Genomic DNA, 26,952 nt, shown 5'->3' on the forward strand with positions numbered 1-26,952 from the left:
GTCAGAGAGGTAAGGGGGGGCAAGGTTATGGATGGACTTGTAGGTGTACAGAAGGATTTTGTAGTTGATTCTTTGCGTCACGGGGAGCCAGTGAAGTTGCTGCAGGATGGGGGTGATGTGGTGGAATGAGGGGGTCCTGGTGATGATCCAGGCAGCAGAGTTCTGAACCAGTTGAAAATGGTAAATATGAATCACTGAGGCTGATATTCAAAAACAGAAAAGCACTGAAAATACAGACATTGGAGAACTTTCTAAAAACAATTCATATGAAGAACAAGCTTAAGTGACATGTTTTCTATTATTTTTATTTTGTTGTTCTTATTTTCGATATCCCTCGCACATTCTGTCACGGTTCGGCATGCGGGTGTTGCGATGCAACCCCAGGATGCAGAGATGAAGCGAATGGTGCAGGAAAAAGCTTAGCTTTTATTTTTGAAATACGGCGAATGCAGCACTGGCATACGACACGTAGCAAAGAACAAACAATGCACCAACAAAAGGCAGACGCGCCCGGCTGAACTAAATATAGCAATCAAATTAGAAACAGGTGCGCGTAGCAGAGGGTGTAAATGTAACGGAACACAGGGCAGACCAACACAGAAAAAACTACAAAATAAGAGCATGAAAGCAGGAACTAAGGCAAACAACGTGACACAAGGCAAACACAAAACTGTCACACAGGAGGCGATGCGGATTGTGACACATTCCTTTCTTTGTTATTTATCCATCCATCCATCCATCCATCCATCCATTTTCCTCCGCTTATCCGGGTCCGGGTCGCAGGGGCAGCAGTCTTAGAAGGGAAGCCCAGACTTTCCGGTCCCCGGCCACCTCCTCCAGCTCCACCGGGAGGACACCAAGGCGTTCCCAGGCCAGCTGTGAGACATAGTCCCTCCAGCGTGTCCTAGGTCTGCCCCGGGGCCTTTTCCCGGCTGGGCATGCCTGGAACACCTCACCAGGGAGGCGTCCGGGAGGCATCCGGACTAGATGCCCGAGCCACCTCAACTGACTCCTCTCGATGTGAAGGAGAAGCGGCTCTACTCTGAGCCCCTCCCGGATGGCTGAGCTCCTCACCCTATCTCTTAGGGTGAGTCCAGCTACCCTACGGAGGAAACTCATTTCAGCCGCCTGTATCCGCGATCTCATTCTTTCGGTCATGACCCAAAGCTCATGACCATAGGTGAGGGTGGGAACACTCAGCTCTCTTTTCACCACGACGGTCCGGTACAGCGACCGCATTACTGCCGAGGCTGCACCGATCCGTCTGTCGACCTCACGCTCCCACTTTCCCTCACTCGTGAACAAGACCTCGAGATACTTAAACTCCTCCACCTGGGGCAGGACCTCATTACCAATCCGGAGGGAGCACTCCACCCTTTTCCGACTGAGAACCATGGCCTCTGATTTGGAGGTACTGAGTCTCATCCCAGAAGCTTCACACTCATGCAGACCGTCCCAGTAAACGCTGAAGGTCGCAGCCCGAAGAAGCCATAAGAACCACATCATCTGCAAATAGCAGAGATGAGATTCTAAGGCCCCCGAACTGGACTCCCTCAACACCTTGGCTGCACCTAGAAATTCTGTCCATGAAAATTGTGAACAGAATCGGTGACAAAGGGCAGCCTTGGCGGAGGCCAACGTTTACCGGAAACAGGCTCGACTTACTACTGGCAATGCGAACCAGACTCCTGCCCCGTTTGTACAAGGACCGGATAGCACGTAGTAGCGCGCCACCAATCCCGTACTCCCGGAGCACCCCCCAAAGGACGCCACGAGGGACACGGTCGAATGCCTTTTCCAGGTCCACAAAGCACATGTAGACTGGTTGGGCAAACTCCCATGCACCCTCAAGCACCCTCGTGAGGGTGTAGAGCTGGTCCAGTGTTCCACGACCAGGACGAAAACCGCATTGGACCTCCTGTATCAGAGGTTCGGCCAACGGTCGTACCCTTCTCTCCAGCACCCTGGAATGGACTTTCCCAGGGAGGCTGAGGAGTGTGATCCCCCTGTAGTTGGAACACACCCTCCGGTCACCCTTCTTGAAAAGGGGGACCACCACCCCGGTCTCAAAGTATTCCTTCCACCGCCCGACTACATCCCCAGTTGAGGTCAGCAGGCCCCCGTCTCCACTGTAAACAGTGTGGACTGGGCACTGCTTCCCTTTTCTGAGGCGCCGGATGGTTTGCCAGAACCTCTTTGAGGCCGACCGAAAGTCGTGCTCCATGGCCTCACCGAATTCCTCCCACACCCGAGTTTTTGCCTCGACAACCGCCGAAGCCGCAAACCGTTTGGCCTGACGGTACCTGTCAGCTGCTTCCGGAGTCCCACAAGCCATCAAGGCTCAATAGGACTCCTTCTTCAGCTTGACGGCAGCCCTGACCTCTGGTGTCCACCATCGGGTTTGGGGCCTGCCGCCGCGACTGGCACCGACCGCCTTGCGGCCGCAGCTCCGGTCAGCTGCCTCAGCAATGGAGGCACGGAATATGGCCCATTCGGACTCAATATCCCGGTCCTCCCCCGGGATGCAGGTGAAGCTCTGCCGGAGGTGAGAGTTGAAGACTCGACGAACGGGAGACTCTGCCAGACGTTCCCAGCACACCCTCACTACTCGTTTGGGTCTACCAGGTCTGTCCAGCATCCTCCCCCGCCATCTAATCCAACTCACCACCAGGTGGTGATCAGTTGACAGATCAGCCCCTCTCTTCACCCGTGTGTCCAGAACATGCGGACGCAGGTCTGATGATACGACTACAAAGTCGATCATAGACCTGCGGCCTAGGGTGTCCTGGTGCCAAGTGCACTTATGGACATCCCTATGTTCGAACATGGTGTTAGTTATGGACAAACTGTGGTTCGCACAGAAGTCCAATAACATCACACCGCACGGGTTCAGATCAGGGAGGCCGTTCCTCCCAATCACGCCCCTCCAGGTCACACTGTCATTGCCCACATGGGCGTTGAAGTCTCCCAGTAGAACGACGGAGTCACCAGCTGGGGTGCTCTCCAGCACCCCTCTGATGGACTCCAAGAAGGCTGGGTACTCCGAACTGCCATTTGGTGCGTACGCACAAATGACAGTCAGGACCCTTTCCCCAGCCCGAAGGCGTAGGGAAATGACCCTCTCGTTCACCGGGGCTGACTCCAACACAGAGGCACCAAGCCGGGGGGCTATTAATAAGCCCACACCAGCTCGCCGCCTCTCCCCTGCAGCAACTCCAGAGTAGAACAAGGTCCAGCCCCTCTCGAGGAGTTTGGTTCCGGAACCCAAACTGTGGGTCGAGGTGAGTCCGACTATGTCTAGTCGGAATGTCTCAACCTCTCGCACAAGTTCAGGTTCCTTCCCCACCAGTGAAGTGACATTCCATGTCCCAAGAACCAGATTTGGCCGCCGAAGACCAGGTCGCCTACACACCCGCCCGTGACCGCCACCAAACACACATCGCACCGGACCCTTATGCTTGCCCCCGTAGGTGGTGGGTCTACAAGGGGGAGAGCCCGTGTGGCTTCTTCGGGCTGGGCCCGGCCGGGCTCCACGGGTGAAGGCCCGACCACCAGGCGCTCGCCTGCGAGCCCCTCCCCCGGGCCTGGCTCCAGGGTGAGGCCCCGGTATCCCACATCCAGACGAGGTACTTTGTCTCCTCTCGTTCTTGCTCATATGGGTCTTCTGAATCACTCTTGGTCTGTCCCGTCACCTTGGACCTGTTTGCCTTGGGAGACCCTACCAGGGGCATATAGCCCCAGACAACATAGCTCTTCGGATCACTCGGGCACTCAAACCCGTCCACCACGATAAGGTGGTGATTCCCGGAGAGGTCTTTGTTATTTAATTTATTTTATTTATGTTGATATTGTTCTGTAGAATTGCACTTTTATGTTCCTGTAATTCTGTTTATACTGTTTTATAGTGCTTTGTAATTGAAGATTGTAATAGAAATATATATATAAAAAAATATATATGTCTCAACTCATAAAAATGGCTAAATTTTTGTTCATGATATACTTTATTCTGCCTAAGAGGGCTGTTTCTATGTTAATATCTTCGGTACTTGACTTCACTGTATTGTAATGTCATTCTGTTTATAAAAAAGAATAAAGTTTGCTCCTGAACTCCCGTTCTTCTCGGCTTCACGGTGTTTTAGCTTTTAAGCCCTTACTTGGAGATGAATCTCCTCAAGGTCATTGTCCTTTTATTCATTGCTACTTCACGTTTTCAGGTTTAAACTGTTATGACAGGTTCATTCATTCATTCATTTTCTACCGCTTTTCCTCAGGGTCGCGGGGGTGCTGGAGCCTATCCCAGCGGTCTTCGGGCGAGAGGCGGGGTACACCCTGGACTGGTCGCCAGCCAATCACAGGCCACATATAGACAAACGTTATGACAGGTTTTATTTCATTTTTTAGCCTCAGAATTCCGAACGTGATGTACGAGGGTGGCGCTGTTGCACAAGCGTATTTTGCGTCGACCCTTAAAACATAACGAAGAAGAAGAAGACGAAGAAAAAAAGCAAGGCGACCGGAGGCAAAGCGTCTGCTGGACGGACTGAAATCGAGTTAAAACTCACCAGAATGTTGAAAGAGTTGGTGAAGGAGCGACTGATGGCGGCGGTCGATGAAATATTGGCGCTGTTTGAAAGAACCATAGCGTCGTACGAGGAGGAACTTTGTCGGACGAGAGAGGAGAAAGAGCAGTATCGACAACAACTGGAAGCTGTTAGCAAGACTGGAACGATGCTACACGTTGGTGGTATGTTTACATGTTCGCTAACCGTCGCCTTAAAAAGTTCAACACACTGGCTTTAGCTAATAGCTAGCTACGTTGTAACCACGTGACTGCATGACATCAAGGCATTTTTTCCCTGCCGCAAGAACATCGAGGCGTGTGGGTTGACGTGTACCGTTGGTATTGATCTATATCGGTATTTTCCACTTCACTGCTATATTTTATTTTCACTAATTGTAATGTTTCCGAGTTCCATCATGTGGTGGTACGGTACTAGTCCTTTTGTACACGCAGTGTTTATTTACCCCACAAGAGGGCGCCAACGTCAGTGTTCACATTCAAGGTGGCTGCACGGACACAAACGTAAACAATTGTGACGAAAGGCTGCTTTGCTACGTGATGCAGGGTAGTAATTTTATTATTTACTTGGTAGTTTGTCTTACATTGTTGTACTGCAAGATAGAAATGAAGTGTTTCTTTGAAATCTATTTCCGGAATCAGGAAAAAGCCGGAAGAAACCAGCAAAACTTCAGCGAGAGCCATATTATGTTTTGACATTAATGTGTGCGTTTTTAACAGTTTTGGAATATAACCCGCCTCTGAATGTATTCTTTTAAATAATGTTAATTTAACAATAATAAAATACTTCTTAGCATTAATGCAACTTCTGGTGCTGCATGGTTTTGCACCTCACTCCTCATCGTCTTCCTTTTCGGCCATCTTCTTGGTCAAAAGGCTTGGCCATGCAGAATTAGCGAACTGACTATTTGACCCAGCGAGGCTACCAAATTATCCAGTAATGATACAGTTGTCGTGTCTGACCCAGAAACTATCGGAAGGACAGCTAGCATTGGTTCTGTAGGGTCTGCATTGCTACCACACTATGTGTTTCTATGAGTTCTACTTATGTATAAAGATGGATCACAGAGTTTGATAGCATGAAGTGTCTGCGCATGTTAGTACCCATTAACCGGGCAAAAAATGCTACTATGCTAATGTTAGCATGGAACATGATGGCAGGAAGTGTCTGCGTATGTTGATATTCATTAAAAAATTTAAATGGAAATATGCAAATTTTGGCATGCTACCATACTCATTGGAATGCCAGGATGATAGTGTTAAGTGTCTGTGCATGTTAATACATATGAAAACGTATGTATGTAATACATAATGTATATACTTGTGACAATGTGGGAAAAAATGCTACTACGCTAACATTAGCCTGCTAACATGGTAGTGCTAAGTGTGTGTGTATGCTAATACCTTTTAAAAAATGTTTTAAAATGCTATTATGTTAACACGGTAGTGTCGTGTTAATACTCAGCAAAATGCATAGGTGTCATGTTTGGGAATCGAGCGAAGCGGAAGTGAAATTGGTGATGATTCAACATGATTTTATTTTTTAAAATGTTTTATTTTCAAAATGCTGACATCTGCGATACTGGCAGTGGAATAGATACCAAAGGTAGCAAACTGGCGTGAATGGGCGATATCATATTCAACCTTTTTGTCATGCAGCTGCCCAGCGGGCCGCCCACGTGAAAGAGGAAGAGGAGGAGCTCTGGATCACGGAGGAGGAAGAGTGTCTTCTGGCGCCGGAGGAGGCGGATCTGATCGTCGTCTCCGTAAAGACTGAAGACGACGAACCACACGCAGACGAGCTCTTGGCTCCGCTGTCCGATAGCGAGCACACAACACCACGGTCTACCGGAGGCAAAGACGGGGACCGCAGTCAAGATGCCCCGAGCAACGATACGGATGGCGAAGGCGAGTGGAGGACTCACACCGCTACAAAGAAGATGGCTGAAAAACGTCTGACCTGCTCCGTTTGTCCAAAAAGCTTCTCCAGTAAGCGTCACTTGACTCGACACATGCTGACGCACACGGGGGAAAAACCGTTTCGATGTTCAGTTTGCGGCAAAAGTTGCTCTCAGAAGACAAACGTTCTATCACACATGAGAACGCACACGGGAGAAAGACCTTTCAGTTGCTCAGTTTGTGGAGAAAGATTCTCCTACAAGTGCAATTTGACTCGACACATGCAGACGCACGCAGGAGGAAAACCGGTTCTCGCTTCCGTGTGCAGGACAAAATTCTCGGAAAATTCAATGGCGGCAACGCAGGAGGGAGAGAAACTGTTCAGTTGCTCCACCTGCGGTGAAAGCTTTTCTTACAAGTGCAATTTGACTCGACATATGCAGATGCACACGGGGGAAAAACCCTTTGGTTGCTCTGTGTGCGGTAAAAGATTCACGCAGAAGGTGAACATGGCATCGCACATGACCACGCACACAGGAGAAAAACCCTTCAGTTGCTCAGCCTGTGGCAAGAGTTATTCTCATAAGAAAAGTTTGACGGGGCACATGCTGACACACGAGCAAGAATAAATGTAATCACGTCTTCCTCTGTCTTCATGTGCTGCCCAAATCACATTGACCGGTCAACTTGACAATATCCTAGATGGCCGGACATCGATGGAAGAAAAGGTTCCTGTGCATCACATCATCTCAACGCTGGTGTCACTGTAATAAATGCTCCTCTTTGTAGGAAAGCCAGTTTACTTACATGTTCTCTACTTCAGATTACTTCCTATTCTCTACTTCAGGTTACTTCCTTTTCTCTACTTTAGGTTACTTCCTGTTCTCTACTTTAGGTTACTTCCTGTTCTCTACTTCAGTTTACTTCCTGTTCAATGCTTCTTCCCCGGACACATCTGGGTCCCGTCTGTCTTCACTTCCTTATTCTTGTTCGTTATGAGCAGCAGACTGGCAGCCATCTTGGACGATTCTGGGATTTCGATCCAGCACAGTTCCACCAACAAGGTTAAATATGAATATTGTATTAAATATTATATATATTATATCATCACAAGGTTTAGGAAGTTGTGATATTTTGAGAATAATCAATTCTGAGGAAAAAGTGGCCATTGAGGAGAGTAGGATGCTAAATTGTCTGATTTATGGAATAAAGTAGGACATGATGGTCAGCGTATGACACACGTTGGCCAAGATTCCCACCAGGGTTGGCGTGTCCAAGACGAAACCGGCCAGACCTCTAGGACCCCGTGGAGGAAAGAACGGTCTTCATCTGAAGTCCAGCAGAGCAGGGAAGGCATCATGTTGGGAATCATGCTCCCAGGTGACGCTGACACTGGTGGTCCGCCGACTTTATTCATCATCCTGACACCAAGCACCTGCCCAATCGAAGCACGGTGCTACGCAGCGTTTGCCCACACACAAGGAACTGACAAGCCCCCCCCCCCCCCCACAGACACACTCCCACTTTGACAAGGTGGCAGCAAAACACTTTCATTTAGCATTGAAATTTAGCTAGCTAGCCTTTCTCACTTCCTCCTTCCTGACCCCTGCGATCATCAGACATCCGTCGTTTTGGTTCGGATTTCCACGCATGTCCATTTGAAGTTATAGGTATTATTTTTTATTTATGTCACTTTTAATTGAGTGGATTTTTAGTCATTTACAGAGCTTTGTTTATCATCAATGAATGATTCTCATCATTTAGTCGTTTGTATTGATTTTGTACAATTTCATTTTGTCTTTAACACTTTTATTGTAGTCATCTTATCATTTCTTATCTTATTATCTTATCATTTCATACACTTATTAAAGTCATTTTAATGGTCACTTTCCTTTATGTGACTTTTCTTTTATTGTTGTTTAGCCTTTGACTTCGGTCACCGTTATGCAGTATTTGAAGATGATTTAGTATTTATTTAATAACTTGCATTTGTGCTGGTGTCATTTGGCCGCCATCTTGGATTTCACGTTTTGTGCCTTCAAATAAATCAATTTCATGTTGTATCACTGACTACGTACATTAGCCGCACAAAAGATCATCTAGAACAGGGGTGCTCACACTTTTTCAGCATGCGAGCTACTTTTAAAATGACCGAGTCAAAATGATCTACCCACTACAAAAATGCAAAACATCTATTTATTTTCAAATGTATTGAGGATTATTTGTACGTACAATGTATGTTGATGTGCCTTACATAACCAAATGAGCCAATATTGCAAAACACACATAATTAACTATTAACATTTTTTGTAATTACCTGAGTTTACTTTGATGACTTGCACTGAATTGAATCAGCCAGGGATGCATAGTCCGGACAGTAGCTGCTGATAGCCAGGTTAGCCAGGCAAACGCACTTCGAAAAAGACATTGTGGAAAAAAAAAGTCCACTTCCCATTCCGTATGGAAGTGATATGTTTTTGCCTTTTTAGTTGGTCCAGCTACTTCACTCATTTTAGTGACCATAAACTTTAGCGAGGGCTTAAAATCTGACGCAATTCGCCGACTAGCTTAGCACTTTGCATCGTTGTTTACGCATGAGCGGTGACCTAAAGGTCAAAATTCAGTTGTCATCTGATTGGTTGTCCTGTATGTCAATCAAGTAACGGGGATGGATGATAGGCTGACATCGTAAGTTCTGCTGCACTTAGAGGCGTTGTTTGATTTGATTGGTCACCCGAAGGGCAACATTCAGTTGTCATCTGAATGGCTGCCCTGTACATCAATCAAGTGACGGCTTGATGCTAGGATGATATTTTTTTAATGTCACGCCGCGATCGACCAGCGATCGACCAGTACCACCTTCGCGATCGACCGGTAGATCGCGATCGACTTAATGAGCACCCCTGATCTAGGAGGTTAGTAAACATGGCATACCGTCATTATGTAACGGAAAGTCAGTGCTGCTAACAGCTTCCAATTGTCGTCGATGTCGCTCCTTCTCTCTCGTTCGAGAAATTTCCTCCTCGTAGGACGCTATGGCTCTTTCAAACAGCGCCAATATTTCATCGGCCGCCGCCATCAGTCGCTCCTTCACCAACTCTTCCAGCATTTTGAGTGCTTTTTGGTTGTTTTGAGTAGATTCAACGCCGCCAGGCAGTCGCTTTGTCTCGGGCTGTCTTGCTAACGTCCGCCTTTTTCTTCTTCCGTTGAAGTTTTACGAGAGTCAAGTCTCCCTGGCGGCTGCTGCCATCTGACGGCGGCATTGAAGACTGCAGCTGCATGTTGTAAATATATATTTTCAAGAAGTGCACTTAAAGTGTCATAAAGATTGAAGTGTGTGAAGTGTCATAGAAAGAAGTGTCATAAAACTGAAAAAGCCTACTATTAATATCAACCTCACTCTTTGCTCTTTTAATTCCCAATATTTCCATTTTCCTGTCAAATCCTCTCCATCTGGTAATTTTATTTGAATCTTCATTCTCCTGTGTGTTATATCTGAACATGAGTTCCAGGAGTTCCAGGAGTTCCGGCTCCATCTCTCTTCAATTGCCATTGTGCTGTGGTGCCGAAGGACGCCAACCAGCTCAATGCTTGGGAAAGAAGCCTGATCCAATGGGAAGGCCGACGTGCGCCTTATGGTCCCGGAAGTATAGGATGCACTTGCCACCGGTGGCATCATGACAGACGCTCCGTAGGCGCGGCGCAGCCTTCGGCCTGGCCATCAGGACACCGCGACGACTTCGCCGCCATCTCCTGCTAAGGCAATGTGAAGAATAAATGACATTCATTCATTTTCTACTGCTTATCCTCACAAGGGTGGGGGTATGCTGGAGCCTATCCCAACTGTCTTTGGGGAGAGGCGGGGTCCACCCTGGACTGGTGGCCACATAGACAAACAACCATTCACACTCACATCCATACCTATGGACAATTTGAAGGGGGCTGTTGTGGAAATTTTCATCATCCTAAGTAGGATAGAGAATGCCTGAAATAAATACATAGCTCTGGCAGTTTTTATTACCTTTGCAAAACAAAGGGGTCAGACAACACACAGTATGCATGGCGGTCTGTAGGTGTCTGGCAAAGAGTGGTCTCTTGGCGGGAACTTTTATAGTCCATAGCATGTAAATGAATTACATTACAATAGAAAAGAGACATTCATGTCACTCCCCCGATGCCACCCTCATGCATGGGGGTTAGCCTACACACCCATTCCTCTGGCACGGTTTGTCACACCCATGTGAGATAACCTCCTAACCTCCAAATAACCAACCATTTGGTGGGACCTCTTGATGTCCCCTGTCCCGTGAAGGTAGAGCTGTGATCAAAGAATGACCTCCTCCGACACTGCCCCTAACCACAGGTTACAGATAGCCTCCTGCTGTGCCACCATCCTTGAAGGAACAGCAGGATGTGCTCGGATGCAAACGTTGAAGCTCTACAAAAGGCCGTAAAGTAATTCACACAATGTGTAACCTATGTTATACCTGTGAAATATAAAATTTTCCATCACAGGGCCAATGAAGTTAACATGTTTTTGGGATGGGGGAGGGCATGCATGCACGGGGAGAGCATGCAAACTCCACACAGAGGGAGGTGAGGGTGGGATTGAACTAGGGTCTCCTAGCTGTGAGGCCTGCCTGCTAACCACTTCTCCACCGTGCAAATAAATGACGTTCTATTCATTTTTCATTCATAACTGTCATTTGCAATCGGATGGGACAATAAAATGGGACATTTTCTGTCAAAATGTAGCATGAAAGATGTTGTGTCTTTGACCTGTTTCAGTTTTATGACTTCACTTGGTGAAATTCTTGTTTATATCTTACATTTTGTATTTATAATGTTCGATCATGGAAAATATTATATACTACTTTTTTCGTTATGTAATTTTTTTCATATTTTAGATTTTATTTTTAGATTTTTTTACAGTGACAACAGGAGAGAGGAGGATCTGCCCCCCTGCAGAGAAATAACCACACCACCAGAACCCTCCTTCCAGTTCAACATCAAAGAGCCCTCCTTGGTAGAAGTCAGGAACACCGTCCGAGCAGCACGGACAAGCGCAGCCCCAGGCCCAAGTGGAGTGCCGTATAAAGTGTACAAACACTGCCCAAGACTCCTAGAGAGGTTGTGGAGACTCATCAAGGTGGTATGGCGGAGAGGTAAGGTCGCCAAGCAGTGGCGTCATGCAGAGGGCGTCTGGATACCAAAGGAGGAAAATGCAAGCAACATCACGCAGTTCCGCACCATCTCCCTACTCAGCGTGGAGGGCAAAATCTTTTTCAAGATTCTCGCCAACCGGCTAACTGAGTACCTCCTGAGGAATTCTTACATAGACTCCACGGTGCAGAAGGGAGGAATTCCAGGCATGCCCGGCTGTTTGGAACACACTGGGGTGGTCACCCAGCTGATTCGGGAGGCAAGAGAAAGCAGAGGAAATCTGGTAGTCCTTTGGCTTGACCTTGCCAATGCCTACGGATCCATTCCACACAAACTGGTAACAACAGCTTGACAACACACCACGTTCCAGAGAAGATCACTGAACTCATACAGGACTACTACAGCAGCTTCAGTCTGAGGTTCACCTCTGGGACAGCAACATCGGCATGGCACCGCCTTGAGAAGGGCATCATTACTGGTTGCACCATATCAGTGACGCTCTTTGCACTGGCGATGAATATGCTTGTCAAGGCAGCAGAAGTGGAGTGTAGGGGCCCCCTGTCCAAATCCGGCATTCGCCAACCTCCGATCCGAGCCTTCATGGACGATCTGACGGTCACAGCAACATCAGTGATCGGGTGCAGGTGGCTTCTCCGTGGACTGGAAAGGAGCATCACTTGGGTGAGGATGATGTTCAAACCAGCCAAGTCCAGGTCCCTGGTCCTGAGGAAGGGGAAAGTTGAGGATAAACACCGCTTCAACTTGAATGGAGTCCCAGTATCCATTGTGGAGGGCTTCGAACGCAACATCAGCCAGTACCTGCGCAGGTGGGCTTGCCAAAGAGTCTAAGCAGCATCGCCCTGTATGGGAATACCAACAAGCTGCAACTCCCCTTTACTGGCCTGACCGAGGAGTTCAAAGTCACCAGAGCCAGAGAGATGCTGCTGTACAGGGACTCAGCCGACACCAGAGTCTCCTCCGCAGGCATCACGGTCAGAACGGGGAGGAAGTGGCGGGCGCAAGAGGCAGTTGACCAGGCTGAGGCAAGACTAAGGCATGGCGTCTTAGTAGGATCAGTGGCTAGTTGGATGAGCTGGTTTTGGTAGCCACACAAGACCACGCTACGACAAGGCCCAGGGACGAGAGAGACGTCAGATGGTGCAGGGAGAGATCCGTGCAGAGGTGGAAGAGGAACGCCGAACCAGGACAGTGGCCATGCGCCAGCAAGGAGCATGGACTAATTGGGACCAGGCATTGGCACGGAAGATCACCTGGTCAGAACTTTGGAAGTCGGAACCAGCCAGACTCAAGTTCCTGATTCAGGCAGTGTAATGTGCTCCCAAGTCCATCAAACCTTCATTGCTGGGGGCTAGCAGAAACCCCAGCATGCCCACTGTGCTCGGCACGGGGTTCCCTGGAGCACATCCTGAGCTGCTGCCCGAAGCCCTGGGAGAGGGGAGATACACGTGGCACCATGACCATGTAGAGAGAGGGGCTGGAGGGCCCGCTGTGAGCCAGTAGAAGTGGGCTGCAGAGGCTTTCCAGGGCAGTCGTTACATTGAGCACTCAAGCTCCTTGGCATCAGAGGGCTGCAAGAAAGAAGGGCCACCAAAAACATCAGCGAGGCAGCCGGAAAAGCCTCGAGGTGGCTGTGGATCAAGAGGGGAGACACATGGAGTAGCACGATGCTTGGACACAAACCGGGGCCTGATCACCCCCGGTTGGGTCGCCTAGGTGAGGGTGTCTGAAGATCAAAGACCCGAAAGACCCAATGACCCTAGGTCCTTCACTGAGGATGTGTCCAAGCCGCACCCTTGAGGTGTTTCATCAATCTAGATTCATCAAAATATATTCAGCAATATGACAATAGTTTTACCAAAATATACAAATTATAAAACAATTAAAATGAAAGAAATGTAAATATACACAAATATTACAAAAACAGGGTTGTTATGTCATGTCTTGAGGGCTCTAATAATGCTAAAAAAAGTGTATTGAGAAGGTGGTCTACTATATTGGCTAATGGGAGTGTAAATGTGTCAGGTTGTTATGTCATGTCCAGAGGCTCCATTCATGTTTAGAAGGTGGTAAAGAGTTTTGGAACGACATAACTACAAAATATTCCAGGTATTCATATCGAATACTACTTAGTGGAAAATCAGTAATGCGGTCGGGCCTCAAAGGAGCAATTCCCAAAAGCGTCAATCAAGCTGAGGAAGAAAGACGAGCTCAAAAGAGGTCACCATCTAAACGCTTTTTATTTGAAAGAACGCGTGATGGCAACAAGGGAAGAAGTGTCTTCTGACGTTGTAAAGAATAGCATGCTAACTTGGTATCGTCCCTTTCCAGACCAAACCGGATGGGGGGGGGGGGGCTTCTATTCTCCGCCGTGCGTCAGCATGTGCGCTGCAAAGGTTTTCTTATAAGAATAGTTTTTCCCACAAACGGAGCAACTAAAGGGTTTTTCGCTTTTGTGCGTCCGCATGTGCTGAGTCACGCTGTACCTGTGAGAAAAAGTATCACCGCATACTGAGCAACTAAAAGGTTTTTCTCCCGTGTGCATTCTCATGTGGGACACGAGGAGGTGTTGTGAGAGAATCTTTTTGAGCAAACTGAGCATCTAAACGGTCTTTCTCCCGTGTGCGTTGTCATGTGGGACTCCATGTGAACCTTCTGAGTGAATCTTTTGCCACAAAAGGAACACCTGAAGGCTTTTTCTGTGTTGTGCGTCTGCATGTGTGCAAAGTGCTGTTGTAAGAAAAACTTATCACAGACGGAGCAGCTGAAGGTTTTTTCGGCTTTGTGTGTCTGCATGTGTTGCGTCAAGTTGGATCTGAGCTCTCGCTGCAAGTTGAGCAACTAAAGGGTTTTTCCCCAGTGTGCGTCCTCATGTGCGACACCAGAGTTGCATTCTGAGAGAATCTTTTATCGCACACTGAGCAACCGAAGGGTTTTTCACCCGTGTGTATTCTCACGTGCGACACCAGTGTGGCATTCTGAGAGAATCCTTTCCCGCAAACAGAGCACCTAAAGGCTTTTTCCGTTTTGTGGGTCTGCATGTGGGCATTCAAATTACTTTTATAAGAAAACCTCTTCTCACAAACCGAGCACCTAAAGGGTTTCTCTGGTTTGTGTGTCTGCATGTGTGCACTCAAATTGCCCTTGTATGAAAAGTTCTTGGCGCAGAGTAAACATGGAAAGGGTTTCTCTCCCGTGTGCGTTATCATGTGCGACGCCATAGTGGAATGGTAAGAGAATCTTTTGTCACAGACTGAGCATTTAAAGGGTTTCTCTCCGGTGTGCGTGCTGTGTGTCGACCTCTGAGCAAACTGAGACGGTAGTCTTGCATGTGCAGACGCACACCGGAGAAAAACCATTTAGCTGCGCAGTTTGTGGCGACAAGTTTGCTCAGAGGTCGACACAGAAAAGCAGCAACGGCTTCACCAAACATTTTCACGTCAGCCGATGCCCTGCCCCCCCCCCCCCCCCAACGTCGCGCCACGGACCACTAGATTAGCGAAATAGTGGGTGGGTGGAGTGGGTGAGTGACACAGTGTGTCACGTGCGGTGTGTTCATTTATTCCTGAATGGGTTCGATCAGGCCATCATCATTTCATCAGGAACTAATGGAAGATTCTGAATCTTCTTTTGTGGTTTAATAACAGCAATAAAAAAATCCAAAATGATCTTCAAAGTACCAACCAAAGTCCTGTCACGTGACCTACGAGCCTATTGGTTGGTGGGAAAGCCAAAATGGCTGCCATTTGCGTCACTCCGGGTCACGACAAACCTTTCGGGATGATACCCTATTAGCAAGTGTTGATGAGCAAACCGAGGCGTGCTAACACGAGAACAGCCAACGTGTTAAGTTACCTTGACCTGCTTGGACACTTCCGGTCTCGCTCACCGAGTCCAGTTGTTGTCGTTGTCGCTCGTTCTCCTCTCTTGTCCGACAAAGTTCCTCCTCGTACGCGGCGATCGTTCTTTCAAACATCCCGAATATTTCATCGGCTGTCGCCATTAGTCTCTCCCTTATCAGATTTTTCAACATTTAAAAAAAACCTCGATTAGCCGTCTTCGTCGCCTTCGCTCTTTGTCCCGATTCCTGAAACGTTGCTGCTTCCGCTTTTTTCTTCTTCTGTGGTTCTACGGCCGAGAAGGCACCCGTGATTTACGCTGGTGCCATCTTGCGGCGAGATTGAAAATGACTCCAGACGAGAGCGGGGGAAGAAAGCGTCCATTTGTGACGTGCAGATTATCATCTATAACAGATTATCATCCATGGTATGCAGATTATCATCCATGGTGTCCTCAGCCAATCACACTGTAAAATGATACTTTGATATATTTATAAGATACATACGATATTTTTGAATAAAATTATAGTATTATTGATTATATACTCAACTCCTGACAAGCACTTCATGATCAACACATACGGGGGTCCCGAGGGGACATGGAGGGAAAAATTGATTGATCTGGTAGCAGCATCATTTCATTTCCATCTGCAGCATGATGGTTGCAATAAAAGGCTAACATCCGGGAAGGAAGTACATCGTTTAGCATACGTGGGCTCCTTCCGCTTTTGGGAACGACTTGTCCAACAAGTCAGCACGTCTGCTCTTAATTGGAACTTTCAACGTCGTGTTCCCCCAAGGGACAGTCAATCTGATACACACTGGCCGCCATCTTGGATTGTATATTTACGTTCCTACGATGTATAACGTAAAACTAAGAGCCAACTCGCCATGTAAAGTCTTGGAAGCGGTCGCGTTGGTCACTCAACGTGTCACACGCGTGCTCTTGGAGAACGTTCCTCCTCCTACGACGCCATCTTTCTTTCAGCCGCCGCCATCGTCGCTCCATCGCCAACCCTTTGAGCATTCCTTTGAGCATTCCCGTTAAAACCGTCAAGTAGGCGCTTTGTCGATATGTCGTCTTGCTAACTTTCGCCCATTGTCTTCTTCGACGGACGCTAAAGTTCGGTCAGCCTGCCGTGACGTCACATGTCGGCACTGAAGTGGTGGGCGCTTCACTTTCATGAGTCATACAAAAACAAACACGTGTATGAATAATAACGGGTCAATCGTGAATCAAGAAGAGTTTATGAAACGATGACCTGGTCTTGAGCAAATAAGCGGACAACTCGGGACAAAACTACAAGAAAACGGGTGTTGATGATTGACATTGTTCGACATGGTAGCATCCGATCATCCGTCACTTGAATGAGTCACTCGACTCGCAGGCGAACGCCACGGCTCTTGGAACATTCAAAGTGGTGATGGGAAACTCGATTCATTTTACCGAATCGAATTCTTATGGGTCACTGGCACTTGTGAGTCGGGTGCTCAATTCCCTCGAATCACTCGTCACGGAGCGTATGGACAACAACCCGCGTCGGTCCGGTACTCGCTTCACTGCGACCACTGGATTTCCTTTTTAAAACGAGCCGGAGTGAGCGGACGGGTTGACAGAGATCAATACCCGTGAGTCCCAATCCATTGAACACTTGCGCGTATCGAACGGCTCGTTCAGTAGTCGCGCATCGCGATCACAAAGCGGGGACGGTTTGAGGAAGCCATGTTGATGCCGCATTTGGACTAAGCTGTAAATTCTGCTCCAACGCGGGCTCCTTGTCGCCAAGCGTGTAAGACGAGCACCCTACGATGTCAGCGGACGACTTCCAGACCAAGTACGCCTCCTTTATGGAGGGCATAGTGAAGGGTACGGTCGCGGAAACTACTAAACTTTTTGAAACTATGGTCGACGAATTAAAGGCGGAATTATCCAAGGTCAAGATGGAGAACGAGGTCCTCAAAACGACACGCAGAGAAAAAGAAAATGGTCAAAGCTCGTCGATCAGCGAGTCCTGCCAAAGCGTGGGCCCGGAGATGCGTGACACGGCGGTTCAATGCGGTGAGCCCAACCACAAACCCCCCACACACCGGGAGTCGCCAAAGGCTCACGGAGCCTCTTGGATTTGGCAAAGTTAGCAAGTGGAATTGCGTTCGGGATCAGGGGGGCGGGACTTACGTAACGTTACGTTGCTGCCGTGTGTTTCCCACACGGCAAGACTCCTACACCATTTTCTAGATGGAAGATCCCATCCACGTCACGAACCTGCTTCCATGGCACCACAGGCGTCGTGAAGGCAAATATTCCTTCTTTAGTGGAAGATGAAGCCTGTAATTCCACTTCCGGTAGCAAAGCTTTGTGTCGCGTGAAGGCCGCACCCCTTCCTGTCCGATGACGCCAAGTCTCGCGAGAGAAACCGAGCATCAGCCAGGATTCCTACATGATAGAGGTTCTTTTCTATTCAGCTAATGTAACGCCGCGACTGTTGGTATTTTAGCTTTCATTTTATTTGCCAAACATTTCTACCATCTTATGATGTCACCTTCCTATTGTCTTATCGTAGCGTTATTCCCGTCCTTTTCTAACTTCCTCCCCGACCCGTTTTTCCAGAAGTTGGCTCCCTTTCTTGCCTGTTTCTGCTGGCATCATGGTGTGTCTTTTTACTCCTAAGATATTCCTTTCCCTGACAATGGAACAACTTTATTGGTGGGGCATTGCCACTTTGTTGTGGTGAGAATACGAGATCTTTCTCAGTGTTTGGACTTTATTCCAAACTATTTTATACTATACTACCAAATAATTTATTTATGGACTTTATTATGAACCTTTCCTGCTAGCCATTCTCCTTGTGTTTATCGTATTAGCACTTTAGGAAGACTCTTGACTGTTTCATGTACGCTAGGAAAGCCTTCCCATAATTTTGTGTGTGTTGACGTGTGCAGACATCCTTCCCGGCCCCCCCCTGCTGGCTGGGCTGGACCAAGCCGCCGATCAGGAGGAGATGCCTTTCACGCTGCTGCTGGACCAGGATGACGACGAGCAACCGGACAAAGCCGAGGTGCGTTTCATCACACTGACTCCACTAGCCGTTTTCCTTGGCCCCATGGCAGGTTGTCTGGCCCTGGCACGGACGGGGGTCAGCCATACGTTGTCACAGGGCGGGGGTGTCCACACTTGGTACCGCTGCATATTTCCTCCCTGGCAACGCCTCTTCCCAGACTTGTTTAAAATGTGCTCAGTGGGACCATCAGGTCCAAATAGGCGCCGGCAGGACCACCAGGAGGGCCGGCAGGTACTAGTAGCCGTAAGTCACATAGTGTTGTCTTGATAGGTCTAGAATGCAATATGTGGCACTAAAGGAGGAGATCAAATGGACGTGCCTCGGTTAGCGTCATTAATCCCTTCCAGAAGATCCAACTTAATCCGAGGCAGGTCCCCCATAGAAGACCTTTAGGACAGAGCACATATTGAGGATACGTTCTAGAAGATGATGCGAAAGGAACGAAAAGGAGCATTGAACACGACTTTAGCAAAGAGGTGATGAAATAAGTCGATGACTGAACTGATTATTGATCACCTTACTTCTCCACTGTGACCTTGAAGGTGTGTGAGCCCACAGTCGGCGGCGGGGAGGTCTGGTGTGCCACTGCAGGTAAGAAGTCCACATGCTGCGAGTCACACATCCGTCAGGCGCTGGTCGGCGTTTACCCGCCACTCTCGTCTCGTTCAGCAGCAGAGGACGCCCGGCCGGAGCAGCGATGTTCACCTGGAGTTCCTGCAGGAAGCACGCCGCGTGACCACGGTTCCCATGAGACACGGACACACTCGGCCCAGTCGCTCGCCACGCCCGCGGCACGGCTCCAAAGTCATGTACCGTTGGCGGGTGAAAGCGAGCCAGCAGGCGTCGCCGTGCAGCAGTGCGGCGGTCTTCGTCTTCCACAGCATCTGCAAGTTGATACGCCAGCCAAGGAAAAGAGCAAAGAGCCCTCCAGAAAGGTGAAGCTCCTGCAAAGGACTGCGAGAAGGACGGCGGTGCTTTCACCCTCCAGTGCAGGACACGCCGAGGGGGGGACATCTCTTGGCGAGGAGGAAATGTGTCTGAGGTCAAGTACAAAGACCACACCCCCGCCTGGCAGTCGTAAGCGGCGTATCTCCACTCAGGATATTGACGCACGCTACAAAAAGAGCCTGAGAAAGGATCCCCGCCGGGACGGGGCCGCCCATAGAAGGCACCAGTCCTCCAGGACGAGGCTGAGTGGACGTTTAGCGTCCGTCAGTCGCAAGGAGTCCACTCTGGTGAGAGTTGCCGCCAGACCCAGAAGGCCTTGCAGTTCCACCTTTGCTGAAGAGGAGCACACCCCCCGGCACTTGAAAAGACCGTCCCACCATTCCCTGTTGGAGAAGACCGCCCCCTCAGCGACCCATTGGGTCAAACTGCCTCAAGGCGCTACCAAGCCTGGAGAATCTGCTGCCAAGACATCCAGACTCAAACCCAATTTTAGCATCTCCGAGAACGTGAAGCTCCGCAGTGGCCAGAGATTAGCTCAAGCGAAGATTAGCAAGGTGAAGAAAAGCAACTGTGCTGGCGATGAGGTGGCTGCATCAGCTCCTCCAACGCCAGCCGGAGAGGAGTCCTCCTTGAGGAGAACAAGGTCTTCCTTTTCACCGGCACTGTCCCTGAGATCCCAGAACCATGGCGTGGTCTTTCCCCCCGATCCTCCTCGGCACCCGGCTATGGGCTCAGCACTGCTGCCTTTGCCCGTCACGGGGGGCTCCCTGCTCAAGAACCAGTGCGGGGAATGTGGGCGCGTCCTCAGCAGCGGCGCCGCCCTGGAGAGCCACCTCAGTCTCCACAAAGGCCACAGACCGTTCTCCTGCACGGTCTGCAGGAAGAGCTTCCCTGACGCCAAGGGTCTCAGGCGGCACGATAGAGTGCACCGCAACGGCAGGATCCACACCTGCCAGCAGTGCGGGAAGGGTTTCGTCTATGTGTATGGTCTCACCAAACATCTCCAGATGGTCCATGTAAAGTTTAAACCCTTCGTCTGCCAGATCTGCAACAAGGCATTCTTCACGAAGGGCGACGTGGAAGACCACATACGTCTGCACACGGGGGAGAAACCATTCCACTGCCACTTGTGTGAAAAGAAGTTTGCGAAGAAAGTGGAACTGAAGGTGCACCTGAAGTGGCACAATGGAGAGAAGAGACACTGGTGTCCGTACTGCGGCAAAGGCTTTTTCGACTACAACAACTGGAAAAGACACAAGTACATCCACACCGGAGAGAAACCGCATTCTTGCCCACACTGCCCCAAACACTTTAAGCAGTCCAGCCACCTGAAGAAGCACGTTAGGAATGTACATAAAATCCAATGAGAATTTCTACACGTCGTTACGTCATCACATGTTTTTCCTCAGCATGAGAAAATGTCTTCAATAAAAAATAGAAAACCATCATCTTGCTTCTCTTTGCTTTCTTTTCTTTGTGCCTCGTGCGGCCGCGTTAAGACTACCACATTCTCTTTTATTTAGCACTTCGGATATGAACTTCGTACCATTCTGGACCTGTCTGGACCATCGAAATCTACAATGTATGCACCCTGACTGTTAACTTGTGGAAAGGTTCCCTTAACGTTTTCTTTCTTTCAAATCAGAGAAACTACATTTATGCTCTTCTCTCACCTGGATTCTTTTTGCCAGCTGCATGGAAGCCTTCCCATCCGGGCCACACAGGGAAGGCCCGATCACCAGGCCACCACGCCGGTCTTCTCGACCAGTCTTTGGCCCATGGCCCAGGATCTGCCAAATGCCGCGAGTCGAGCACGCCCTCCTTCAACCACGTCTCTGTGACCACAAGCAGGCCTAGCGTTGGCTCTGAGGTCCTCGTCCGTGTTGACGTTTCCTCCTTTCACTCCCACCGCCAGGCTGGCAGCAGCAGTTCAAGAGCATCCTTTAGACTTCCCTGACGGGGCCAGTGTTTGGGGAAAGGGCCCAAGCCTCAACCATGTCAGACTGGTTGGCGCCATGTAGGACCGGGAGAGAACTTCTACATACGGTATAGCGACAGCAGAGAGGGAAACCGAGTGTGTGTGAAGATGACAGATGAAGACATTGTTGCTGTGGATAGAGCAGATGTAGTACAGATGTGAGGCAAGCCACTCCCCCAAATGACTTCTGAGTCATCCCATCTCCAGACCGGAGGAACACAGTTTGAGAAACAAAGCATAAGTTTCTCCAGGAATGGGACCTGGGTGAGAAGAACTACTGACAGTGGGACTAACCTCACCTGGAACAGTGCCATAGGTCAGCTTTGTAGCCCCAAAATCCTGATACATGCCAAGGTCCACGTCCTCCAACCCCAGCGCCATGGCGGCCTTCGGTCAACATCCATGTCAGGAAAGAAGCCAACTTGGCGAGGACTTGGCGAGTCCTCCATAGACAGGATGACACCACAGACAGTGCAGCGGCCCGGAACACCTCCACCAGACCCCCCAGGTACCAGTATCATATCATACCCACCCAAACGTCTGCTGCTTCAGGTCCATCCAAACCTTACCTGGATGGAACACCGTAGGTCCCAATGACCCAGTGTGAAATGGGTCCGCTGTGTTGGCCCCCTTTAGTTCCCTCGGCACGACGTGGTACTGTCCTTACTCCCACCTTTGGACGGCCTGGTGTGGTCACCTTTGATCATTGGCGTGACGAGTGGTCTTTGGTGCCTGTGAGGGAAATACTTTGGCATGATTCTGTTGAGGGACGCGTCTGGACTGGTATCTGGCACGCTGACTCCAGCTGCATCGGAAGCCAGCCTACGTTCTGCTGCCTTCTTGAATGGAGGCCATGTTTGATGATACTCAAGCCCGGCTTCATGATCAGGTTAGCCGGGTGGTCCCAAACCAATCCAGAGGGGTCAGATGGCATCTTACCTAAAGAAATGCTGACTCGTTGACTGATCTTCCTGCTCTGGAACACTCCTTAGAAGTTCCTGGCAATATGAGCAGGCAGTGTCAGCAGCAGAAGGACTGACGGCTGATTAGATTTTCACAGCGACTTGGGCCACCATCATCCATCGTACAACTGCTTTCCAGAAAAGCAACCAGGCGTACACACATACCTCTTCTGGAGATGTAGTTTGTCCGCGGACAGCTGACCCCCGGGATGGGTGAGAGGCCGCACCCCAAGAGAGCCTGGCCCAAATATTGCTACGTCGGTTTGATGAAAGTGCTCTGGGCTGCCGGTCTAACATTGTCATTATCACTGACATACTACCACTACTACTTCTAGTAGTACTGCTACTAACAGACGGAAGGTGATGGTACACGTGGTGGTCAGGCTTGGCGTTACAAGCGCACCTCCGACTGAATCAGAAGCCGTTTAAGACACTTTTACTTACAAGCTAATCCTGCTAAGCCACTTGGTTACGTCAGTACTGTATGTTCTATGTATCCATGTACATGCTCTACCAGCACTAACCATTATCCCCTAGTCCTCTTATTTCTAGCGAGCCATTGGCTTGGTCTGCAACAAAGCGTCCATCAGCAGGTGAATATTTTGTTGCAGCTAAAACACAACGCTAACAGCTGGGCTTCCATGGACGAGCAAGCAAATTCAATGAGGTTGACATGACATGAAAAACACCCATGGTCCAACGCCGTAGATAATGGATGAATTGCCGCAGCGCTACAGATTTAGGAGTTGCTATCAACTTCAGCCTGACTTCCACAAGTAATGAAAGATGGCGGTGGACCAGACACAGGAAGTTTACAGCAATTGCATGAAACTTTTACAACATTGGATTTAAGATTAGTGGCCTTCAGATGTGAATGTCTGGAGTTCAATTATTCTTTGAAGTCGGCCTTTATATGAGTATAAAGGACAACAGAACAGAACTGCAGGGGTGCATCCATCTGTCTCTCATTTGTCCATTGTTGTCTTAAAGCTTCCTCTTTTGGAAAAGAACCATCCATAACTGGGGTACCATGAACATCCAGCAGCAATACAACATCTTGTCATGACTGCTATTTGGATGACAAATATCCTGAGGCGAGTCGTTGTTCTCTCTGCTTTAGCTGAGATTAGCTGATGACCACTCAGCATGTGCCCTGCCTCTCGTCAGCTGGGATAGGCTCCCGCACACCCACAACCCTAGTAAGGACATGCTGCAGAGAAGATGGACGGATGGTATCACCCACTTCCGGAAAGGAGAGTCAAGTGGAATCTGGCGGTGCGGTGTTCCCTGTTGTAGTCTGTGTTGCCACGCTGTCATGGGGTCATTAGTACCACTTTGCCCACAAGCATGAGGAGCATCTAGAAGGTTTTCTCCCCCCCATGCGTGCTCATGTGTGATTCCATGTTGGACTTTCGGGCAAACTCTCGACCACAAACTGAGCAACAAAAAGACTTCTGTCGCGTGTGCGTTTTAGTGTGTTTCCCCATATTGGTTTTGTCAGAGAATCTCTTCCCACACACAGAACAACTATAAGGTTTCTCTCCGGTGTGTGTTCTCATGTGAGACAGCATGGATTCCTTTCGAGAGAATCGTTCGCCACAAACTGAGCAACTAAAAGGTTTTTCTCCTGTGTGCGTTCTCATGTGGAATATCACTTGCACCTTCTGGGAGAATTTTTTATCACAAACTGAGCAACTGAACGGTTTTTCCCCCGTGTGTGTTCGCATGTGCCGTGTCAAATGGCTCTTCTGAGTAAAGTTCTTTGGACAAAGCGGGCATGTAAAATGTTCTCCTGTGTGTGTTCTCATGTGTCCAGTCAAGGTGCTCCTTTTTGCATAACTTTTATCACAAACGGAGCAGCTCAGCGCTTTTTGACTTGGCTTCTTTTCTGAGCAAATCCTCCTGCCACCTTCGCAGCTCAAAGGTTCTTGGGTGCGGCCGCCGTCTTCATCCTCAGGAGAGTGTGGCGCGGTGTCGTCTTTGTCAGACAGCGGCGCCAAGAGGCTGCACGCTTGCGGTTTGTCTTGGTGGTCTTCAATCTTCACAGAGACCACCGTCAGCGGCAACGTGGTGAGATCAGCCTCCTCCGACCCGAGAGGACGCTCTCCCTCCTGAGTGATCCACAGTTCCTCCTCTTCCTCTTTCACGTGGAGGGGGCGAGGATCCCCCTGCGGCTGAGGGGGGCGTTCTTGACGACAAATTATCTGCTGCTGGTCTGCGGGACACAAACACACTCCAGCTCAGACATGTCTTTTATTCTCATAGTGCTTTTTACTCATCATTAGCTAAAGGGGCTACGCTACATTTCCAACATCTCAGACGCAAACGGAATAAACAGCATGAAGAGCATGAGTCCATCGCTGACTGAAAGCCTTAAAGGAGTTACGGGTGGTCTTGAATGCTTCATCACGCACAAGAAAGATGACAGACGCCAGGCTGGTGGCGGTTCTGCTGCATGAACAAGCGTGTGCGTCTGATGGTCAGATGGTGCATTCATAGTGCTTCCATCATGAAGACGTGATGATTATCATGTGCTAAGTCAGCTCTGCTGTGGCTAACACACACTTCTATCTTTCTGACTGGATGGCACTATGCTATTTCTCCATGGAGAGAGTGAATATTCATGCAGTAGAAGCGTAAATTCCACTACACTCACATATACGGTATAATCATACGTGGACGATTCCAATTATTAGGAATGAAATATGTTCATATTTGTGGCACAGACAACCTGTCTATCACATTCTAAATAATTTTTTAGCATCCCAAGAGCCCTCTAGACACAAAATAACACCCCTATTGTCATCTTTACACCGCTATTACCCAATACAATAAAGATTTTTTAATACAGTTTACCTTGTTGGGGGGCAGAATGGGTGGCTGACAGGATGTGACATGGGGGTGGGGGTGGGGGGGGGGGGGTGTCAGAGTTAAGTTTTAGCTTTTCATGGGTTACGGCCACCAGAGTACTCCATGACATGATGATGATGATGATTATGATGCATCCATCCATTTTCTATGCTGCTTATCCCCACTAGGCTGAAGCCTATCCCAGCTAACTTAATAGCTTACATTTCATTCGGAACTGCGTGGTTGACTACATATTTTCTGAACGAGCACAGGCATTACAGGAAGTGTTTGCAGTGGCTGGCACACCATTAGAAAGGTTAGCCAAGTCACTAACACTTAGCATAATAGTGCAAGTGTTTGTATAAGTGCCAACCTCTGAAAATGCTAAAAATGTTAGTATACATACAAACACTTAGCATAATAGCATCTACCTATGAAAATTGGCTGAAAATGCTAGGCATGCTAACACCTCGCACGTCTGTGCTAGTGTTTATACGTGTCTACCCATGAAAACGGCTAAAAATACGACTATACTGGTATTAGCATGCTATTCTAACGTTAGCATGCTAACACCTAGCATGATAATGCTAAGTGTTGTGTGTACCCATGAAAACGGATAACATACTACTATGCTAGTATTAGCAGGCTAGCAATAACCTGCTAACGTTAGCATGCTAACCCCATGACAGTGCTAAGTGTTCCTACATGTCTACCCATGAAAACGGCTAAAAATACTATGCTAGTGTTAGCAGGCCAGCAATACTAACATTAGCATGCTAACCTCAGTACCATAGTGAAGTGTTTATACGTGTTTACCCATGAAAACGGTTAAAAATACTAAGTGTTTACATACTGTGTGAATCATACTCGCATTAGTATGCCATACAATATTACATTCATGAAAAGTGGTCTCAATGTAGTAGTATCGGTACAAATGGGATGGGGTCTGAAGTACGTATGCGACGTGAGTCCCGATGCGCCAGCCGTATGGAGACGTATCCACCACAGCCAATGCTGGGCCGGCAGCCCAAGGTGCATCCACTACTTACGGAATAGCGATGTGTAAAAGCCTGTTTTTGACGTGACATTTCCTTCTTTTCCTGCTAAAAATCCAAACTACGGTGAGCGTGGCAGCATTCATGAAGCCACAAAGGCTGCCTATCGAGGCTGTACATCGACCGCCATCTTGGATGATACACCAGGGCACCGGGATTTTAAACGGTCGTGCTAGCTCACCGGATCCTTGTTTTGCCGACATAAAGTACTTCCTAACGGTCGTAGAGGGTTTGTGAGCATACCTTCGACGTGTAACATAATGTGCGTCTTGTAAACAGCTTGCAGTTGTTGTCGATGTAGCTCGTTCTCCTCTCTCGTTCGGGAAAGTTCCTCCTCGTAAGCCGCTATGGTTCTTTCAAACAGCGCCAATATTTCGTCGGCCGCCGCCATCAGTCGCTCTTTCACCAACTCTCTCAACATTTTGATGGGGTCTCGTAGCGAGTGAAAGGGACAATCCAGCGGCCGTGCTGCTCTTCTTCTTCGATGTCACGACGTTACACGACTGCCCCCTGGCGACCGTGTTGAAGACACAGGATGACAGCGGTTGCCTGTGTTGATGCTGACATGAACTCAACATGAACGATTAAAAACAACTAAATAA

General features: G+C 48.7%; 3 protein-coding genes across 4 annotated transcripts; 2 read left to right on the forward strand and 1 right to left on the reverse strand.

The window, feature by feature from the left end:
- Positions 1-4,484: 4,484 nt before the first annotated feature.
- On the forward strand, positions 4,485-7,974 carry LOC131127616 (uncharacterized). Its single transcript, XM_058069676.2, has 2 exons — positions 4,485-4,744; positions 6,239-7,974. Exons 1-2 carry the CDS (start codon positions 4,567-4,569, stop codon positions 7,105-7,107), a joined length of 1,047 nt encoding a protein of 348 aa, XP_057925659.2. The 5' UTR covers positions 4,485-4,566; the 3' UTR covers positions 7,108-7,974.
- A 9,117-nt stretch (positions 7,975-17,091) lies between these two features.
- On the forward strand, positions 17,092-20,950 carry LOC131127580 (uncharacterized). Of its 2 annotated transcripts, none has more exons than XM_058069622.2 (4): positions 17,092-17,557; positions 18,439-18,554; positions 19,100-19,148; positions 19,227-20,950. In XM_058069622.2, the coding sequence occupies exons 1-4, from the start codon at positions 17,308-17,310 to the stop codon at positions 20,870-20,872; spliced, it is 2,061 nt and encodes a 686-aa protein (XP_057925605.2). In that variant the 5' UTR covers positions 17,092-17,307; the 3' UTR covers positions 20,873-20,950. The 2 variants fall into 2 exon arrangements, with proteins under 2 accessions (XP_057925605.2, XP_057925606.2); XM_058069623.2 differs by having other exon boundaries at positions 17,093-17,557; positions 19,230-20,950.
- On the reverse strand, positions 17,582-26,831 carry LOC131127776 (uncharacterized). The gene is made up of 6 exons (XM_078789577.1): positions 26,594-26,831; positions 22,611-24,660; positions 22,423-22,481; positions 21,179-22,215; positions 19,074-19,271; positions 17,582-18,944 (listed from the first exon to the last, which is right to left on the reverse strand). Exons 1-2 carry the CDS (start codon positions 26,769-26,771, stop codon positions 23,804-23,806), a joined length of 1,035 nt encoding a protein of 344 aa, XP_078645703.1. The 5' UTR covers positions 26,772-26,831; the 3' UTR covers positions 17,582-18,944; positions 19,074-19,271; positions 21,179-22,215; positions 22,423-22,481; positions 22,611-23,803.
- Between the last annotated feature and the right edge of the window lie 121 nt (positions 26,832-26,952).

This window comes from Doryrhamphus excisus, linkage group LG3, assembly GCF_037039965.1.
Source record: "Doryrhamphus excisus strain RoL-2023G ecotype Guam linkage group LG3, RoL_Dexc_Guam_v1.1, whole genome shotgun sequence".
In the NCBI taxonomy this organism is placed as follows: domain Eukaryota; kingdom Metazoa; phylum Chordata; class Actinopteri; order Syngnathiformes; family Syngnathidae; genus Doryrhamphus; species Doryrhamphus excisus.

Excerpts from the sequence above, each read along its gene's own strand:
- LOC131127776 (XM_078789577.1), bottom strand. The coding sequence starts at position 26,771 with ATGTTGAGAGAGTTGGTGAAAGAGCGACTGATGGCGGCGGCCGACGAA. Across the intron at positions 24,661-26,593 it reads CATTATGTTACACGTCGAAG|ACCAGCAGCAGATAATTTGT; the intron begins GTATGCTCACAA and ends TGTGTCCCGCAG.
- LOC131127580 (XM_058069622.2), top strand. The coding sequence starts at position 17,308 with ATGTCAGCGGACGACTTCCAGACCAAGTACGCCTCCTTTATGGAGGGC. Across the intron at positions 17,558-18,438 it reads TGACACGGCGGTTCAATGCG|ACATCCTTCCCGGCCCCCCC; the intron begins GTGAGCCCAACC and ends TGACGTGTGCAG. Across the intron at positions 18,555-19,099 it reads AGCAACCGGACAAAGCCGAG|GTGTGTGAGCCCACAGTCGG; the intron begins GTGCGTTTCATC and ends GTGACCTTGAAG.
- LOC131127616 (XM_058069676.2), top strand. The coding sequence starts at position 4,567 with ATGTTGAAAGAGTTGGTGAAGGAGCGACTGATGGCGGCGGTCGATGAA. Across the intron at positions 4,745-6,238 it reads AACGATGCTACACGTTGGTG|CTGCCCAGCGGGCCGCCCAC; the intron begins GTATGTTTACAT and ends TTTGTCATGCAG.